This window comes from Grammomys surdaster, unplaced genomic scaffold, assembly GCF_004785775.1.
Source record: "Grammomys surdaster isolate TR1022 unplaced genomic scaffold, NIH_TR_1.0 198, whole genome shotgun sequence".
Lineage (NCBI taxonomy): Eukaryota > Metazoa > Chordata > Mammalia > Rodentia > Muridae > Grammomys > Grammomys surdaster.
In genome coordinates, this window is record NW_021604643.1 from 1,716,780 (window position 1) to 1,733,364 (window position 16,585).

Consider the following 16,585-nt stretch of genomic DNA (forward strand, 5'->3'; position numbering starts at 1 on the left):
GGGGGGGAGGGGGGAGGGGTAGGGCAGAGTGTCTATGTTGTTCAAGCTATGAGTTCCTGGACTAAGGTGATCCTCCTGCCTCTGCGTCTGCAGCATCTTCAGTTATAGGTGTAGTCACATGTCCCACTCAGGACTGTATCTTTTGATATGTGAAATTCCAGTGTAAGTAGACTGTTGCTATGACCCAGGAAAAAGAGTTAAGCAGACAGCAAGCCTCCTTTCTGAAAAGGACAAATAGACTCCAGCAGAGCCAGAATTTCTGAAGCACACAGGCACACACACTGGGATCAAACTTCAGTGTGGGGGCTGGGAATGTAACCCAGTAGTAGAGTGCTGGCTAGCATGACAGAGTCCTGGGTTCTAAGCCCACAGCTGTAAAACAAACAAACAAACGAGTGAATAAAGAGGTGATTGTTAAGGATTAAAGTAGTGCTTTAACTGACAGCCTTTCTTCTCTCTGAGCCACACCCTCTCCGGTGCCCAATGGGCAAGCTGGAACCGAATAAAAATGCTACAGGCTTGCTGTCTGCGAGCGAGCAAACAGGACATTGGAAGGGAAGAGAGGGGCCTTCGTCCTGTTTCATTCCCTTTAAGTAGGTGGAACATTTTCTGTGGGGTGACTGTGACAAGCCTTGGGCCCCAGGTTGTTTTATCACAATTTGGCAGAACCTCAAGCAAATCCCTGTCCTTTTTTAATCCCTCCTGAGACCTGAAATTTTTCAGTCAGAAAGTCAAGCTTGTGAATGGCTGCGAGTGAGATAAAAATGCGGTTAAGATTTTCACTCGATCCCAAGTTATAATAACTGTTATTCTATGAGAGTTTCTCTGAAGAAACAGAGTAGCTGGAGGCTTACCGGGCAGCCTGAGCTTCCCACAGCAGGAGTTGCAGCGATGTTTTGCAATGAAGCTTCTAATTGCATCTTCCCCTAAATTGGCCGGTCCAAACACCATCCCTCTTGATCTAGAGGAAATATCAGAATATCAATTAGATCACAGCTGAGAAAAAGGAGTCCAACTAGGATTCTCTGAGATTGCGAACAGTATCCCATAGTAACCTAGCCACTTAAAGGAGCCAACAAAGAACAGAGCACTTTGGGGGAAGTAACAATGTTAGGTTTGCAAATTTAAAATTCAAATGCACTTAAATCTTTGTACCCAACTCCAAGACCTACTGTGAAACTCATTCCAACACTAATCTGATAGAAGAGTGAATTTTCGATGTGGTACATTAAAACAAAATACAGTGAAACCCTTTTTAATGCATATGGTGTGAGAGAAAGACATTCATTATCATATGCTCTACTAAAACACCCCAAAGGTAAAGGAGAGAATAACTTTGCTGTGGCATACACCTTCTAAAAAAAAGGCACCTATGCACTGCTATGCACCCAAATACTTTTCTGAAAATGACTCTTCCCAAAATCAAACACCTCACTGGACACCAGAGCACCTAGATTCCTGGCTTTTTAAAAGCCACTTTTGACTGTGCAAACTGTTTTAACAGAGCTCTTTGTGGAAAGCCAAGACAGCTATTAGCCAAAAAGTTTGTGAAAAGAGACGGCAGATGCCCAGAGTAAGTAATAGAATTAATTACAAGTAGTGTTGGTATCTCTGAGACACATTTTGAACTTTCTAATATAAAGATTCTCAGCAGATGCTAGACATGTTCTGCATACGACCATTACTCTTGAGACTTTGACCCTCCCCGTGACACAGGACGGAGCACACAGAAATGCCTCCAAAGAAAGCTTATGAAAGCTAATATTTCATTTTAATGACATGCACAGTGGAAACAGCACATTTTAAAATCTGAACTCAATTACCGCTCTTAAATACCACGTCTTAAGTGGGGGAAAAGCACAGCAGACTATCACAAAGGGAAACAATAAACTTTGCTTCTGAGGAATGTGGTTTTTCAAAAGGGACATGGTGTAAAAATGGACTTTTTTTCCACCCGAGGATTGAAACATTTATCTCAATTTCCACTTCCTTTTGGCAGAAGAACAGTGGCTCTCTGAAGATGTGCCAAGCTCAGGATGAGGGCTGATGTCAATTTGATCTCAGATTGCCTCCCGCTCCGTGCCGGGTAGGTGGAGAAAGCCTCTGGGGAAGGCAGACTAGAAAGACACTGGGGATTAACTTTCCTGGTCACTCAATCGATCTCACAAGGCACAGCTCTGGTGGTATTTACCTGGCAGCATAAGCTGCTTCTTGTTTAACTACGCCTGGATTTCAGTCCAGCTAGAGAGACACTACCTTAGTCAGGTGAAACTACTGAAGGTGGCAAAAAAAAAAAAAAAAGGCAGACTCACTTGGTTTTTAGATCAGAACTCTAAGATCTGATAAAGTGAGAGACAAAGGTATTTGTTCAGCCATTAGCATGGAAAATGCCCTTTGGAGTTTCTGCATGACCTCATTGGAAAATTTCACTTGTTTGCATCCCCCAGGAGCCATTTCTGTCACCCCAGGGAGGCATAAAGACACCCAACTAAGATATAATACCTTCAAGTAAAATATGGAAGCTATTTGCCTCTATGAGCTGTGTGAAAGTAAAAAATAAAATAATCAAAATCACTACAAAATGTGATTTTGATCAGGGTCAAAAATCCCAGAGCAGGGAGAGAGTGATGTAGGGACATTACATTTGCAACTACACTGCATACATAGCATGCTCCGAGTCTTGCTGTCTCAGATAACTAAAATTTCAAAGAAAACACAACTAGCTGTTTTCCAGATTTTTTTTTAACAACACAGTTAAAGCAGTTGGTAGCTTGGTTCTACATACAAAGAAAGTCCAGTTAGTGCCCTCTGTACACAGTCACTAAAGAATATCTCGTCACTAGTTCACACTTGTCAAATGCTCAAAACCATCAGGTAAAAACCAGTGGGCTAAAAAGATACAGTTCCAAACTACCAATCAACGAGGCATGTTAGAGAGGGTTAGGAACAGTGGGAGGAGGCATGAGCAAGGCTATTAGAATTATTCTCTAAAGCATCATCCCGTCTCATAGAAAACTGTTCCCTTCTGATGATTCTTTCCCATCACAAGAAAGTTAGAACCTTAAGTGAGTCTCAGTTTTCTCATGTGTGAACTGATATCAAAACTAACGGAGTTGTTACATGGGTGAAATTAATTGCTTAAATCTGTGCACCTCCACCTTGAATTTATACTGGTTCACCAGAAGAATTCATGAAGGTTTACATTCTGGTTCATTAGATACAGAGAAGGCTCAAAGAGCGTGCATTTCCAGCATTCTCCCTGGTGGCAATGTTGACCTTTGGCTCAGACTTGGTTTAACAAAGATTTCACACTCACGGGCATCATTGATTAATTAGATATAGTTCTAATGGAACTAACGAGTTGAGAGTAAAATCAAACTTAAGGTCATTGTGCAAAACAAATCCACAGAGTTGGGCATTCCCACAATGAAACCACTCGATTCGTTTCAGGAGAGGCTGTCCTCAAGTCATGGAAAATAAAGCTGCCATAATAATTTCATAGAATTACATTGAGGGAGTTAAAAAAAAAAAAAAAGGACAGAAGGGAGGGCCCTATTCAGACACTGCAATAGAATGCCAAGCGTAAGCATGGTTTTTTTCAAATTCGCCATGTGACCTTAATAGAAATTGAAATCCACTTCCTATAGAATGCAATTACATACCTAACTGTCAAGTAGGATAATATAATCTTAGATTCTAAAAAGATGGAGGATTCAGGTCATATTAAGTGATATATGCCAAGGTCAGATTTTAATGAACAATAGACAGAATACACATAAACTCAGTTCATTATATATGCAAAAATTCTGCACTGAAAAAAAAATTGTAAAGAAAGTTCTCGTAGAGAAAAAACAATTCCTAATACAAGCCCTTGAACATACAAGACTGCTGACCAAGTAATGTGCTTAGCTGAAAACACCAGCTCTGCTAAACTAAAAAATAAAACAGTTCATTATACTCACAAATCCAACATGGACTTGATAGTCAAACAGATATCACAGGAGTTGGGTGATGCACAAGAGCACTAGGATCATCTGCATCTTCCCAAACCCACCCAAGCCAACAATACCTAAACATACTCTTAGTAGATGAGCATCTTCTCAGAGGACCCTGCTGATGGGCCACACTCACATTTAGTAAAATCATTCAGTCAAAGAATGGTGCAAAGCAGCATTGATTATTTAATGAGATCCAGGAGAAGAAAACAGTAAAACTTCCACATTTTACTGTGTCAGGAATCTTGACTGATTTAGCCCTACATGTTTTCTATGGCCCAGCCACCAAGTATAGGCCCTTGGTTTGACCAAAAAGTAACAACGTTAACCCAGTCTAGGTAGTATAATCTCAGCCCTCAGGAGGCAGAGGCTGGAGGGTCCAAAGCTCAAGGCCACCATGAACTATACACAGATGAGACTTCGCCCTAGTTTAAAAAGAAGTTCTTTAAGAACTAAAAGCGTTGTTCGACCCATGGCTCTCAAAGTGCCCTTAGTCCTCAGCATGGACCTCACCTGTGATGTGTTAGAAATCCAAATCATTTGGCCCTGCCTCAGAACAACTAGATCAGAAATTCTGCAAGCACAACTACAGCAACCAATTTTAACAAGTTCTCCTGTGGACCACATGGCAACTCATACTTAAAAACCACTGTAAAAGGCTTAGTGCCAAGTCCTCCAAAAACCAGAAAATGTCCTGGGAATTCAAAAGATGAGTGAATGATTCAGCCCTCTGTGTAGGTGGGCTCTGAATTAACCTATTCAATCTGATACCTCATATTTAAGCCCTGTGGCTTTAAGCTCTAATATCGTGATGGTTATAGGACAGCACTTGGTATTCCCACCTCCTACTTGGCTTGCCTGTAAAGTAGCTGGCTGGGAGCAGAGGCAGCCATTCCAACAGTGAAGACAGCAAAGGAAGCTACTTCTACTACTGCATTGTTTTTATGTCAAAGTAAACTCCCCAAAACAGGCCAATCTTATACCTTTCCCCTTAGGTTTAGACCAGTAGAAAACTCAAGAGTTGAATTTGCAACCAAAGTCTGGAGACTGCACTGACCATTATAATCTCTACTTATGCTTACTAACCCCAGCTCTAGAGTTAAATGTATTTCATTTTTATTCCTTCATTTTACTCATTTCCTAATTAAAGTGGCTTAGAAAATCTTGTTTGAAATAGGAAAGTCTTGACTTAAGTCTAAAAATCTTGTTTTACACCGATGTGCAGTAACTTTTGGAAAACTTTTCTGAGACATAAAAGACACATATGTTCTTAAAATCTTCTAAGAAACTCAGACAGACCTCCACTCAAAATGTCCTGCTCTTCCAAAGGAACTGGGGTTCAATATCCAACACCCACATGGCGCTCACAACTGTTGTTAACTCCAGTTCCAGGGAATGCGATGCCCTCTCCTGGCTTCTATGGAAACCAGGCACTCACAGGATGCATAAAGATACATTTGGGCAAAGTACTCATAGATATAATAATAAATCTGATTTCTTAAGTTTTGAAAACAGAACCTTTAAACATTATGTAATTTATGCAGATAACAAAACATTACATGATACACATTGATACATATAACCTTTATACTTAATGCAACAATTAAAAATAATGTTTAAAACATGAACAAACTGAAGGCACTCTTCTAAATTATAACACATAAGTCAACTCACTGTTTGTCTTCTGGTTTTATAACAGACGGATCTGTCAAATTTTCTCCAACACCTCAAAAGAAGAAACAAAATCCGTTTAGTAAGTAAGAGTTCGTTTTCTTAGAAATGCAGAAAAATAATAACCAAATTCTGTTTTCTTTTCTTTTTTTTTTTTAAGGTTATACTCAAACCAGATGTAGTGACTCACTCTCAGCACTTGGGAGGCTAAGGCAGGAGAACTGTCACCAGTTCAAGGCCAGTCTAAGCTATATAGTGAATTCTGGGCCAGTTGGATCTACACTGTGAGATCCTGTCTCATTCACTCCACAGTAAGTACATTGAATACAATGCTAATTAAAGGGGCTATGGAAACTGTTTGGGAAAGTTATTGGATATAGTGTCTCCTGAAACAGTCCCCTCTGAACTAATAAATACCTGGCCACAAATTAGTGTTTTAATGATGATAGTGGCATCAATCAGTAGATCTATGTATCTGCCACTCATTTTTCAGTTGTATGCGCTAGGGCAACTAGTTTTACTCTCTCTAATTCTCATGAAAGAAAAATATTATCCTCATATCCTCAATTTACATCTTATCCTCATTTACATCAATGAGTACATTGATGTTCAAAGAGATTGAGAAACTTGCCAAAGATTACTTATCCCAGAAGTGGCCATAACAGGATTAAAGCTGGGGAAATGCTGTGTTCCTCCCTCTAGTTCATGGTCTCCTTAGATGGCCTCCATCAGTGCTTAGCAAGGTCAAGATCCTGGGAAGTTTTGCAGGTACAGCCTCTATGCATCAAAGAGACACATCAAATGCTGTGTCTATATATAGCACTTATAAACAGTAGAACAAAATGACACCAAATTCTTGATGTGAGAGCTGCCTCCACCTGGGTGTTCAGTTGAGAAGATTCTTTGAGGTGTAGGCTTATGCTCTGTGTACTATGTGGGATGTATCTTCAATAAAGTTTAGTTTTGAAAGGAAAACAGCAAAGCGTACAGAGATAACATGGGTGCAATTTAAGGCTGAACTTAATCAGAACTGGGTTCAACACCCACAGTCAGCCTCTGTTACAGCTTGCATGTGGTGAGGGGCTAGTTTCCAACAGTGATGACAGTTTAGGGACAGCAATGAGACAACTAGGTATACCCAACAACTTTTGAGATCATCCCCTAACCGGGAGTTTTTTCCTCTGCTTGAAAGACATTAGCTTTGTAGGGTGATTATTTAAAAGTTGTATGAATTTTAGACTATTGCTATGTATTGCTACTTGTTGAGAAATGTTCTTGTTTTGTTAAAATGGAAGGGGGAAATATCAAGGGACCTCATCCCTAGACAAAGAACTACAGAAAACTAAGGACTGCTGAGAGACGAGAAAATTAGTCTTCTCCAAGGATGAGCTCAAACATTGGTTCCTTAATGCCATGTTGTCATCCCTGAAATCATATACATATGAGCAAAATCAAATAGACTCTGCATATTTATATTCATATGCTTGTGTCTCTCTCTATATATAATCAATACATATAATCAAAGGAAAATGACCATGATTTTGAAAGGGAATGGAGGAAGATACACGGGAGAGGTTGGAGGAAGGGGCCAAGAAGAGAATGGAGAGAGGAAAGGAACAGGAGGAAATAATATAATTATATTTTAATTAAAATAAAATGATTAAAAAATAAACTATGTATCTTTTTAAAAGCAAAAAGCTTGTATCTTCTAAGCAGTATCTTTTAAAAATTTCTGCTGTGTTCTCTGTCTTTTGGAATAGTAACCCTTTCACAGGAAACTGTAATCCTTACAGGCTTTTCTGTTAAGAAACTGATTTCCTTAGGAAAATAACTTGGAGTAGGCTGGAGCCTAAAGCAAAATTGTTCAGTATTTGTGGGGAGGGGGATGTTTCATGACTCTGTGAATCTGGTAAGGCTAAAGGGCCCTTTTTTAGGAAAGCTTTGACACATATCATTTAAATATATAAGACATAAAGGACACCAATGATCCTGAAAAAGTTATCAACATATTTTAACCGCTGTATTACAATACATACACGTGCTTCTTTATTATTACATTTGATGACAGGCTCTAACGTGGGTCGGCTACCCGCTAGCATATCTAACAAGTGATCATTACAAACAGTGTTTTTAAATAATCTGCCTGCATCCCAAGGTGCTGCATTAGTATCTACAGCTTCTCGTGCATCACAGTTGATGTCACTGTGGGCCGTGGTCTAGATTATAAAGGAAGATGGTAAATTCCAGATATGGGTTAGTGGCAATAAGTTAGAATTTAGGTTTTTATCACTGTTTGTGAACTCTCTGAGTCTACTCTTTAGCAAGCCCTAGCCTGGCAACTTCTCACACTGAGTTTGAATAGCGCAAGAAAAAGTTGGGCCGATACACAAACACAAGGGAAGTGTGACAATCAGACCTTGCTGAGCCCTTGCATTTTCAAAGCCATGGGAAGGAGTTCTTTGTGCTTTTCTTGTCACTTAGACAAGGAGCAGCTGAGGGAGCCCCTGCATCCCTACATCCATGGAGTGAACAAACTGAGTAACAGGCAGAAGTGTATCCCAGCACCAGGCCGACAGCTGCACAGCCTCTATCGTTTTAATTAAGCACAGGCTGAACTTGAAGCGTGGAGCTTATGACAGTGATTAAAGTTTTAGGCCCATGTCTAAGTAAAGTGTAAATTTAAGCCAGGACTATGTACAGTAGCCGAAGAAGCACTATCAGTTAGTAAAGAAGAAAATCTTTGTAGGGTTCAAAAGGGGGGAGGTATCTGTCTAAATTTCATTAGAGAACATTTAAATCTCATGGCTTGTTTAGAAATTATAAGACAGAGGCTTCACCCTGAGCTGTGCCATGTTCTGGCTGTGAGGCCTGGTACCCTACTTAATCTCTTTGAAGCCTGGTTTTGTCATCTAAAAGTGCAGCATCCCAGGGCAGCATCCCAGTGCAGCATCCCAGTGCAGCATCCCAGGCCTTAGCAGAGAGGGCTGCTGAGAGAATTCAATGAGCTGTATCTGACTCATACGAAGCTTTAAATGTTGGCTATTATTCTAATTTTTTTTACTCTATCTAGAACCTCTCATGAAGTGAGATATTATCTTCTTATCAGGGGTAAAGTCTTGTTTCTATCTCATTCCCCATAAGTGTATATCCTAACACATACAGAACACCTAACAAAGAGTATTTAACCCATTGACTGATGTTTATATGTGAAACCCTAACTCCTAAGCACACATTTTGAGTTGTTCTATGGAAGAAAGGTTTTATGACCTGTGGAGAAAGAGAGAAGCCCCAAAGATCAACAGTTCAGTGTCCTCCACATTCTCTTAGTCAGGATAATTTACCAAGCTCACCCTGCCACGCAAGAGCCACCCAGGCCAGTCCATCTTACTTCAGTCTCTCCTGATATTTGGAGAATATAGAACAAGAAAAATAATTTGATAACCAATTACTCTATATACTGATGACCTCTTTTTACCCAAACCCAGAGAAAACACAGAAACTTTTGTAGAACCTTATCTAACTTGGCAAGGCCAATGGCCTTGTACTCCTTCTATACGAACAAGATATCTCTTTGTATCATCATTCATGATGATGTGGGTGCTTTTTCTAGAAATTGCTTTATCAAATAAAAAACTTAATACTGTATCCCCCCCACAAATCCATTAAAAAATAGAATAAGAAAAAAAACTAAACAATATTCTAATTTGAAGTACAATTGTTTTTAATTTCCACTGCTGGGAATTAACTGTGGGACTTCAAGTGTAATGATGATGATTCAGGCCTTCCCACATAAAATTTTTTAAAGGAAAAAAACCAGGAAACTTCATTATAATTATAAATGATGGGAAATTGGTCACACTTCTCCTCAGAGTTCAGCTTCCTGGCCTGTTACAGCCATTTCCAGGTTAACCAGCGGCACTTTTCTTGGAAGGGTGAAACAAGAGAAGGGGAAAGAGAAAAAGACCAACTGCCCAAGTTCATCTCTCCTCTCCTCAAAGGAATAAGGTCTGATACACGCAGAGAACGTGCCTCCCCTGAGCTTCTGAACGACTTAATAGCTAAATGACTTAAAGGCATGAGATTATTTTTCCCATCTACAGATGAAGGAGGTGGTTGCTCCTCAGGGAACAGCTAGTTCACAGTGGATCCTGGCAGAGCACATCAACTCTCCAAAACTAGAAATACTAGTAAAGAAAAAGCAATATAAAAGGGAACAAAAAAAATTTTTTAAAATACAAATTTCCCTTCAAACCTTGATAAGATTATATCATTATAGCTTTATAATCACTGGCATAGCTGCGTGCTCTTCCATGAATTCAGCTCAACAATTATCTAGCCCCCTGATAAGTTCCATGAGTTTCACGACACCTATTCTGTGTGCTCTGTGATGTCTACTCATACCTTCTTTGAAGGACAATGTTTTGACATAGTTGACGTGTAGTGGCCTATTTCAGCAATTCACATAATTACTCAGGAAAAGAATAAAGTTAATTCCCTCCCACCCCACCCCTCCAAGACTATAACCTCAGCATTTGTTCTGTTTAATGTCACTTTGGATTACTAAGAGACATAAAAATTCCCCAAACATAAACATCATTAAACTAAACCCTATTCAAGTTGAAATACAAAACACACTAAAGAGTCATCATTAATTCCTTCAAGTTTCTCTTTGGTTGTTTGCTGTTGTTGTTTCTGCTTTTGCTTTTTTAAACAACCCCACCCAAAACTCAAAGAAAAAACACAAACAGTGGAACACAGATGAAAACAATCAGTGTCTCTCCAGCTAGAGCCACAAAACAGATGCCTTTAGCATCCTCGCTCTGGACATATATTCATCAAGTGCTTGCTGGTATAAAAAGCTGAATTCTTTTGGACATGTTAATTTAGTTTATATTCCTTTCTGGAAAAAAAATGTGTTTGAGGTTTAGAAATATAATCCAGTCTTGAGAACACCAGAAATATCAAACAGCAGACATACTTAGTAATGTATGCAGCATTTTACGTATAGATAGATCAGTGAACATGCAATCCAAATTTCAAACTGACTTTGCATATTTCCAGACATTGATCCTGATGCCCCAGGAATGTTAATCTCAACATCCCCAGGCCTCCATACCTGTTTTTTTCCAAAAACTGAAAAGTGAAGAAAGTTTAGGTTGCTTAAACATACCCTAAGATGATTATTTCCTTTCAGAATGACAGTCTCAAACTCAGCAGTAAAAGGAAGTGGAAAGGATATATAGAGTCAGACCAGCTTAAGTCTACATCTTGCTTCCTCTTTAAGAGCTGTGTAACCTGAGGCAAGTTATTTAAACTTTCTGGTCCTAAATTATCAATAACATGTGGTTCGAGGTGCTGTTTCTGGGATTAAATGAAGTAATTTTTATGACAGCTTCTGGGCCAAGTCCTTTATTTGAATCCAAAGCTCCAATCCATGAGCCCAAGAACTACAGCCATAACACACATTCTGTGTCCTCCTTACAAGGAAAGCCTGCTGGAGACACTCTGATGTTCTGTGGAATTAGACATCCAGCAGGAGGTAGGGATAGTGGGAAATTCCCTGATCAAAGGCTTCCATTAAATAAGAGTACACTGCAGCTCTCTTTTGGAGCCAAGGACTTCCCTGAACTGTCATATCAAGGGATATATCAAAGAAGGCAAGCTAAATTATAAATTACTAAGGCAATAAACTCAATATAATGAAAGTATCCAGAATTTAAACTTTCTCATGTATGTGAAAACATATCTAAATTTTCTGGAAAGCATAAGACAAAGGGATAACACTGGAACAAAGTACAAAAATCATTCCTCATCAAGTTCAATGTTTAAGATCTAAACCCAATTCTGTGCCTACATTTCTCCCTCTATCTAAGAAAAAAAACAGCAAATTGGGTACTCATAGTCATCAGTGTGCACTATCTCTGAACTAAGAACCTATAGCTCTTTACCAAGCTAGGTAGAACACCTCCATATGTCCACCCTAGTTCCTATGAAATTTCTGGAAACTTTGTCTTCTGCATTTTCAATTTATTACCTTGCAAATCTAAAACCAGCAGTTCTCCCCGGGTATATTCATAGGTCCAGTGAGAAAAAGCCAACATCAGTTCCTCCAGGGTATTGGTGGGGGCAATTTCATCGCCATTGTTGTTGTTGTATTTCCGGAACTCCCCTGTCATGTATTTCTCAATGGTTAACCATTGGTTGGCCGAATGGCAGTAGACCAAGGAAACCTCGAGAAACCTGTGTAAGACAAAAGAAGCCAATGATCCCCCCACTATATAGTAAGCATGGCAACTACCCTACAGAGCACTCGGCCACACAGCTCACCTACCCTTGGCCTTTCTATGGGAGGAAGGAACAAGACAACTGGGAGGTTTGTTCCCATGCTTACTTGCCTCCCTTTTCTTTGAGAAAAATTTTCCAACTTTTTTATGAGTACCGGATCCATTTTTTCTTGCCAGGCTCTATAAAATTTCTTGTAAAATGAGAGAAAAGGCTTTATTCTAATTCCTCCACACCAAGTTATGATCTGCCTCAGTAAGTGAATACAAGCATATGAAGACACCCAAGGGAAAATCGTGAGCATTCGTGATTGCAAACTTCCTAATTGGTTTAGGATGCTAGGGAAGCAACTAAGCTTTAAATAGACATGTTTTGAGGCCATAATACCCCTGGGCATTAGCAACTACACCCAGCATCTGCCTGTCTCACCTAATTGAAATGTTGATCATCAATCTGTCTGAACTTTTTTCCACTCACGTGAGTTTAGGAACCTAAACCAAGATACATCGGGAACATCTAATTATCTTTATACCAGTTTGTATAACTATGGAAGGAAGAACCCCAAAAAAGACCATTGGAGAACTTCCCCATGGGTCTGTTACTTCTCATGTCTAAGGGGGGCTGAGAAGAGGTTAACAGGGACTCTTCTTATAATGAAGAGCCACGCGCCAGGTTTACCCACCTTGGTGTATAGGGAATGGTTTGTGGTTTTACTTGGTTGAAGGTATAGATGAGTTTTTGGGCAGCTCTTTGCTGTTGAATTTCCTTTAAGAAAGAAAGGAAGGAAGGAAGGAAGGAAGGAAGGAAGGAAGGAAGGAAGGAAGGAAGGAAGGAAGGAAGGAAGGGAGAAATATTTAAAATATATATATATCAAATGCATATGCAATCAATGTCAGTTATCCAAAATAATTATAGGAAAAGACATAATGAGTTTGGGAGTATATCAGGGGGCATGGGAGATGTTGGAGAGAGAGACAGGAGTAGAAATGTAAATATATCATTCATGAAATTCTCAGAAAAATTAAATAATTATTCACTAACATAGTCTTGATACTAAAGATCAAACCATTCCTAGACTCACCAACATTCAATATCATTTACCATCTACCACTCTATACCCCCAAAGCAAATGTCCTTCACAACAAAAGTAATAAAAACCACCACCTTCAAACATAACAGACTCTCTTCAGTTGAGAAAAAAAACACCTTAGTTAAAGACGTAACCAGACCTCTGTGTTTTTATCTTGTTCTTCCTAGGCTTTCAGTGTCTAAGGTTTAGGCTTACCCTAAGACAAAGATGAAGCACCGTGCTCTCCTGGAAGATTTTATACCATGTCTGCACAACCTCTGGGAGAAAAGACTTCACAATGAAAACCTGCCCAGGCTTGAGAACATCATCCTCAGACCAGGTGCTGATAACTCGCATGGCTTTACGGAGGCCCCCATCCATTTCCTCTTGTGACAGCACCTGGATCATGGCAGCTCTGCCATGCTGGGACCAAGAGGACATGCTCTTATCAAGGGTGAGAGGGGAACTTTCTTCAAGCTTGTAGATGGTCACTTCCTCTCCTGCTGCAATAAGAAATAAAAGCCAGTTAAATAAAATACCAGGTCTGGAGTGTGACTAGTGCCCTGAAGATCAAGTGAGAATCAGGTCAGTTGTCCCTGTGACCAGAGGAGGGTACAGCTAGCAGGAGCTACAGCAGAGTCAAGGTACAAATTGACCTGACTTGTCCTCTAGTGAAGGTGAGGAGGGTAAGGAGGAATAAACCATCAAATGGCATATAAGAATTAAGTTGTACTTACTATAAACTAACTAGTTATCAGTATTAAAAGCAGTATGGTTATGTCAGCATTGCTAGACTTTTTATTGGAGGCATGATTTACTTTATAACTAAGGCTGACCTAGCTAGCAATCATTATGTATCCCAGGCTAGCTCCAGATTTTTGGTCCTTTCATCCTACCTCCTGAATGATGAGATTATAGGCATGTGATAATGACACCCTGGCTAGAGACAAATATTCTACAGAGACAATTTAACCTGTAGTTATTCATTACTAACCCCCTAAGGAGCAAGTATTTTTATAACTATCCTTCATATAATATACACATATTTATATGTATATCCATGCTTTATACATAAACATTATGGATTTTGTTTTCTGGGTGTGGTTTTATTTATTTCTCTTGCTCTGCAGAGGGTAATTTTACTCCACCAATAATGCATGTTTTTACCCAGTGGAAATCACTCAGTTGCAATGTCATATACCCTGAGATCCTACCTTTTTCTTTTGAGCCTGTTAGCAAGCTACTAAAATCCTCCATCTCCCCATCAGTAAGAATGAATGATAACTTCTGTTTCAGTGGTTTGCTGTACAGATTACGTATGTCATCAGGGTTAGAGCAAGCTAGGACCTCAGGTACAGACGTAGCCTCTCTTAAAAATAATCTATCTACAACACACTGCTCCTATTTTAAGCTTATAGAACACACAGAGGTTCTCTTGAGGTTGCAATCCATTGTTTATACCCTTTATACCTTCCTTATAGCTTTACTTCAGATATACCCTTATGTTGTTGTTATTGTTTGCCTTCTTGTTTGTTTTCTGTGAGCACCATAGTAAGTTATCAGAAAGGAAGCCATCTATTCTCTCACCCCTGTATCTAATTCCTTATCAATAAATGTATCCGGAGAATGTGTGGTATATTCTCAAATGCTTATTCTTGATGCTCAAAGTAAATGCCACTGAAGAGCTCTTTGGAGTCCTAATTCCTTTAGGACTTTAGAGAAGAGCTACTGATTTGCAAAATGAACCATGGAGCCAAGAGGAAGAAGGAAGCATCTGCATAAACAATCAGAAGCCAACCTGGTCTTTCCCCCATTGGAACAGTGTGAGGAGCCTGAGGAGGGAAGGCAGTGTAGGGAACCTTTGTTATACTGTCAACTGTGCTTTATCCTGCTAAGCAGAAAACCTTGGGTACCCTTGGCTAGCACGAACTTACTTCTCTTTACTTCTCCAGCTTTTAAAAACTACACTTGCAGTCGGAAGAAAGAGCAATCCATGTATGTGAAACAAAACAAATAAATATAAAACGACAAACAAAGGATTTTTCTTCCCATGCCCTTCAGCTTTCAGTGTACTGACATGTCGTGCTTTCTTCTGTGTTCATTATATAAGGTTGGTTTGTTCTTTTCTTCCCTATGCGTGTGTCCAGCCTCGAATCACTGAATGCCAGGTGCAGGATCACGCTTGCTTCCCAACCGCTGACCCATGTAGGTCCCAGCCCCATACGAGCAGCTTCTGACCCTAAATGCTGCCCACAGTAGTTAACAAGAATCTCTACTTTGGGAAGTGAATCTCCTTAATCTACAACATGGACAAAATAAAATTTGTGAGTCAAATGAGGCACATGGTTTCTTTTCTGTTGCATGCCGACATTCAGTCTACCCTCGCCCAGCCTCAAGAAGGGGGAGATGTTACTCACTGAACAGCTGGATTGGTGTAAATGGTATGGTCTGAGACAGTCTCATTAAATTATTCCTTTCAATGGCTGCAAACAAAAACAGATTGACTAATTTAGGACTGTATCAACAATTAAACCTACAGAAAGCCCCACATACAAGAATACACATCAATTCCAGAATATTTCATTTCAAACATTGTTTATTTTTTTCACAAGCAAAAACTATTATAAATAATAGTTTTAAATATAAAGTATGCCTCAAACCAGAAGGATATCTTAGTCTAGGAAACTTTTCTATGAGGTTATATAACATGGCCTGTGAAGGGGCCATCTTCTCACTCTCCCAGTAACAAATGAGACACTAATTCAAATAGTGTGCCATTCTTTCTTATAAATGGATTTTAATCTATGTTCCACATTCTCCGGTTTCCTTTTTCCAAAGCAAACTCAGCGCACAGTGGTCTGTGGGGACATCTACTGTTGGTTTTGTGGAGTTTGTCTTCTTTTTCCCAGAGAGAATGGAACACTAATTTTAATTAGAAGTGAATGATCTGCATTTTCCTGCCAAGAGCCATAGCCTAACAGATCAGAGTCTGTGAGTTACAGTATTCCTCGCTAGAGACTCTCTACAGCTGGCAGTTAGAGTCAAAATAATAGATTACTGCTGAGGTATAGGAGCCAGTCATAGGAGCCTAGAATGAGAAGGCTGGAATCCACAGATCCATTATTCACCACAGAGGAGAATTCAGGATGAGACAGTTTATTATGGGACCCTAAACAAATGACCTTCATATAATAAGACCAGTAATTACAGTGCCGGTAAGGTTTTGTTCACACTGAGTGCTAAACTCAGTAAAAGCCCTGTCCTCGTGTTATCTCACCTGAGCTGTGACCCCGGAGGAACCAAGTGTGGCATAAGTCCAGCTGGTCTAAGTTAGTTTGCATCTCAAAATATGTGCCTCTTAGTTCTCAACTAGCCCTTCATCAGACTGTCCCTCAGAAGGGGCGAGGACAGTCATTCTCACTCTGAAAGAAAGACATCGGAAGTGCTGTGAAGCATTGCCTAACAACAGAGTAGAGACCCTTGACGTCTCTGTTTAATGGCATCTTTCCAAGGCACGTTTGTTGGCTTTATTCTATAAGGGATGACCTCTATTCAGTGGTTCTGTTTA

The 16,585-nt window shown here is 39.7% G+C and overlaps 1 protein-coding gene across 1 annotated transcript in view; it reads right to left on the reverse strand.

Annotated features, from left to right (window-relative positions):
- The window catches only part of Trpm6 (transient receptor potential cation channel subfamily M member 6), a 135,873-nt gene that overhangs the window by 3,146 nt on the left and 116,142 nt on the right, over positions 1-16,585 (reverse strand). Inside the window, exons 33-38 of the mRNA XM_028770157.1 lie at positions 15,435-15,500; positions 13,234-13,520; positions 12,631-12,713; positions 11,701-11,906; positions 5,670-5,721; positions 855-961 (exon numbers count right to left, since the gene is read on the reverse strand). Of these exons, the coding sequence (XP_028625990.1) occupies positions 855-961; positions 5,670-5,721; positions 11,701-11,906; positions 12,631-12,713; positions 13,234-13,520; positions 15,435-15,500 (801 nt within the window). The remainder of the gene's footprint in view (positions 1-854; positions 962-5,669; positions 5,722-11,700; positions 11,907-12,630; positions 12,714-13,233; positions 13,521-15,434; positions 15,501-16,585) is intronic.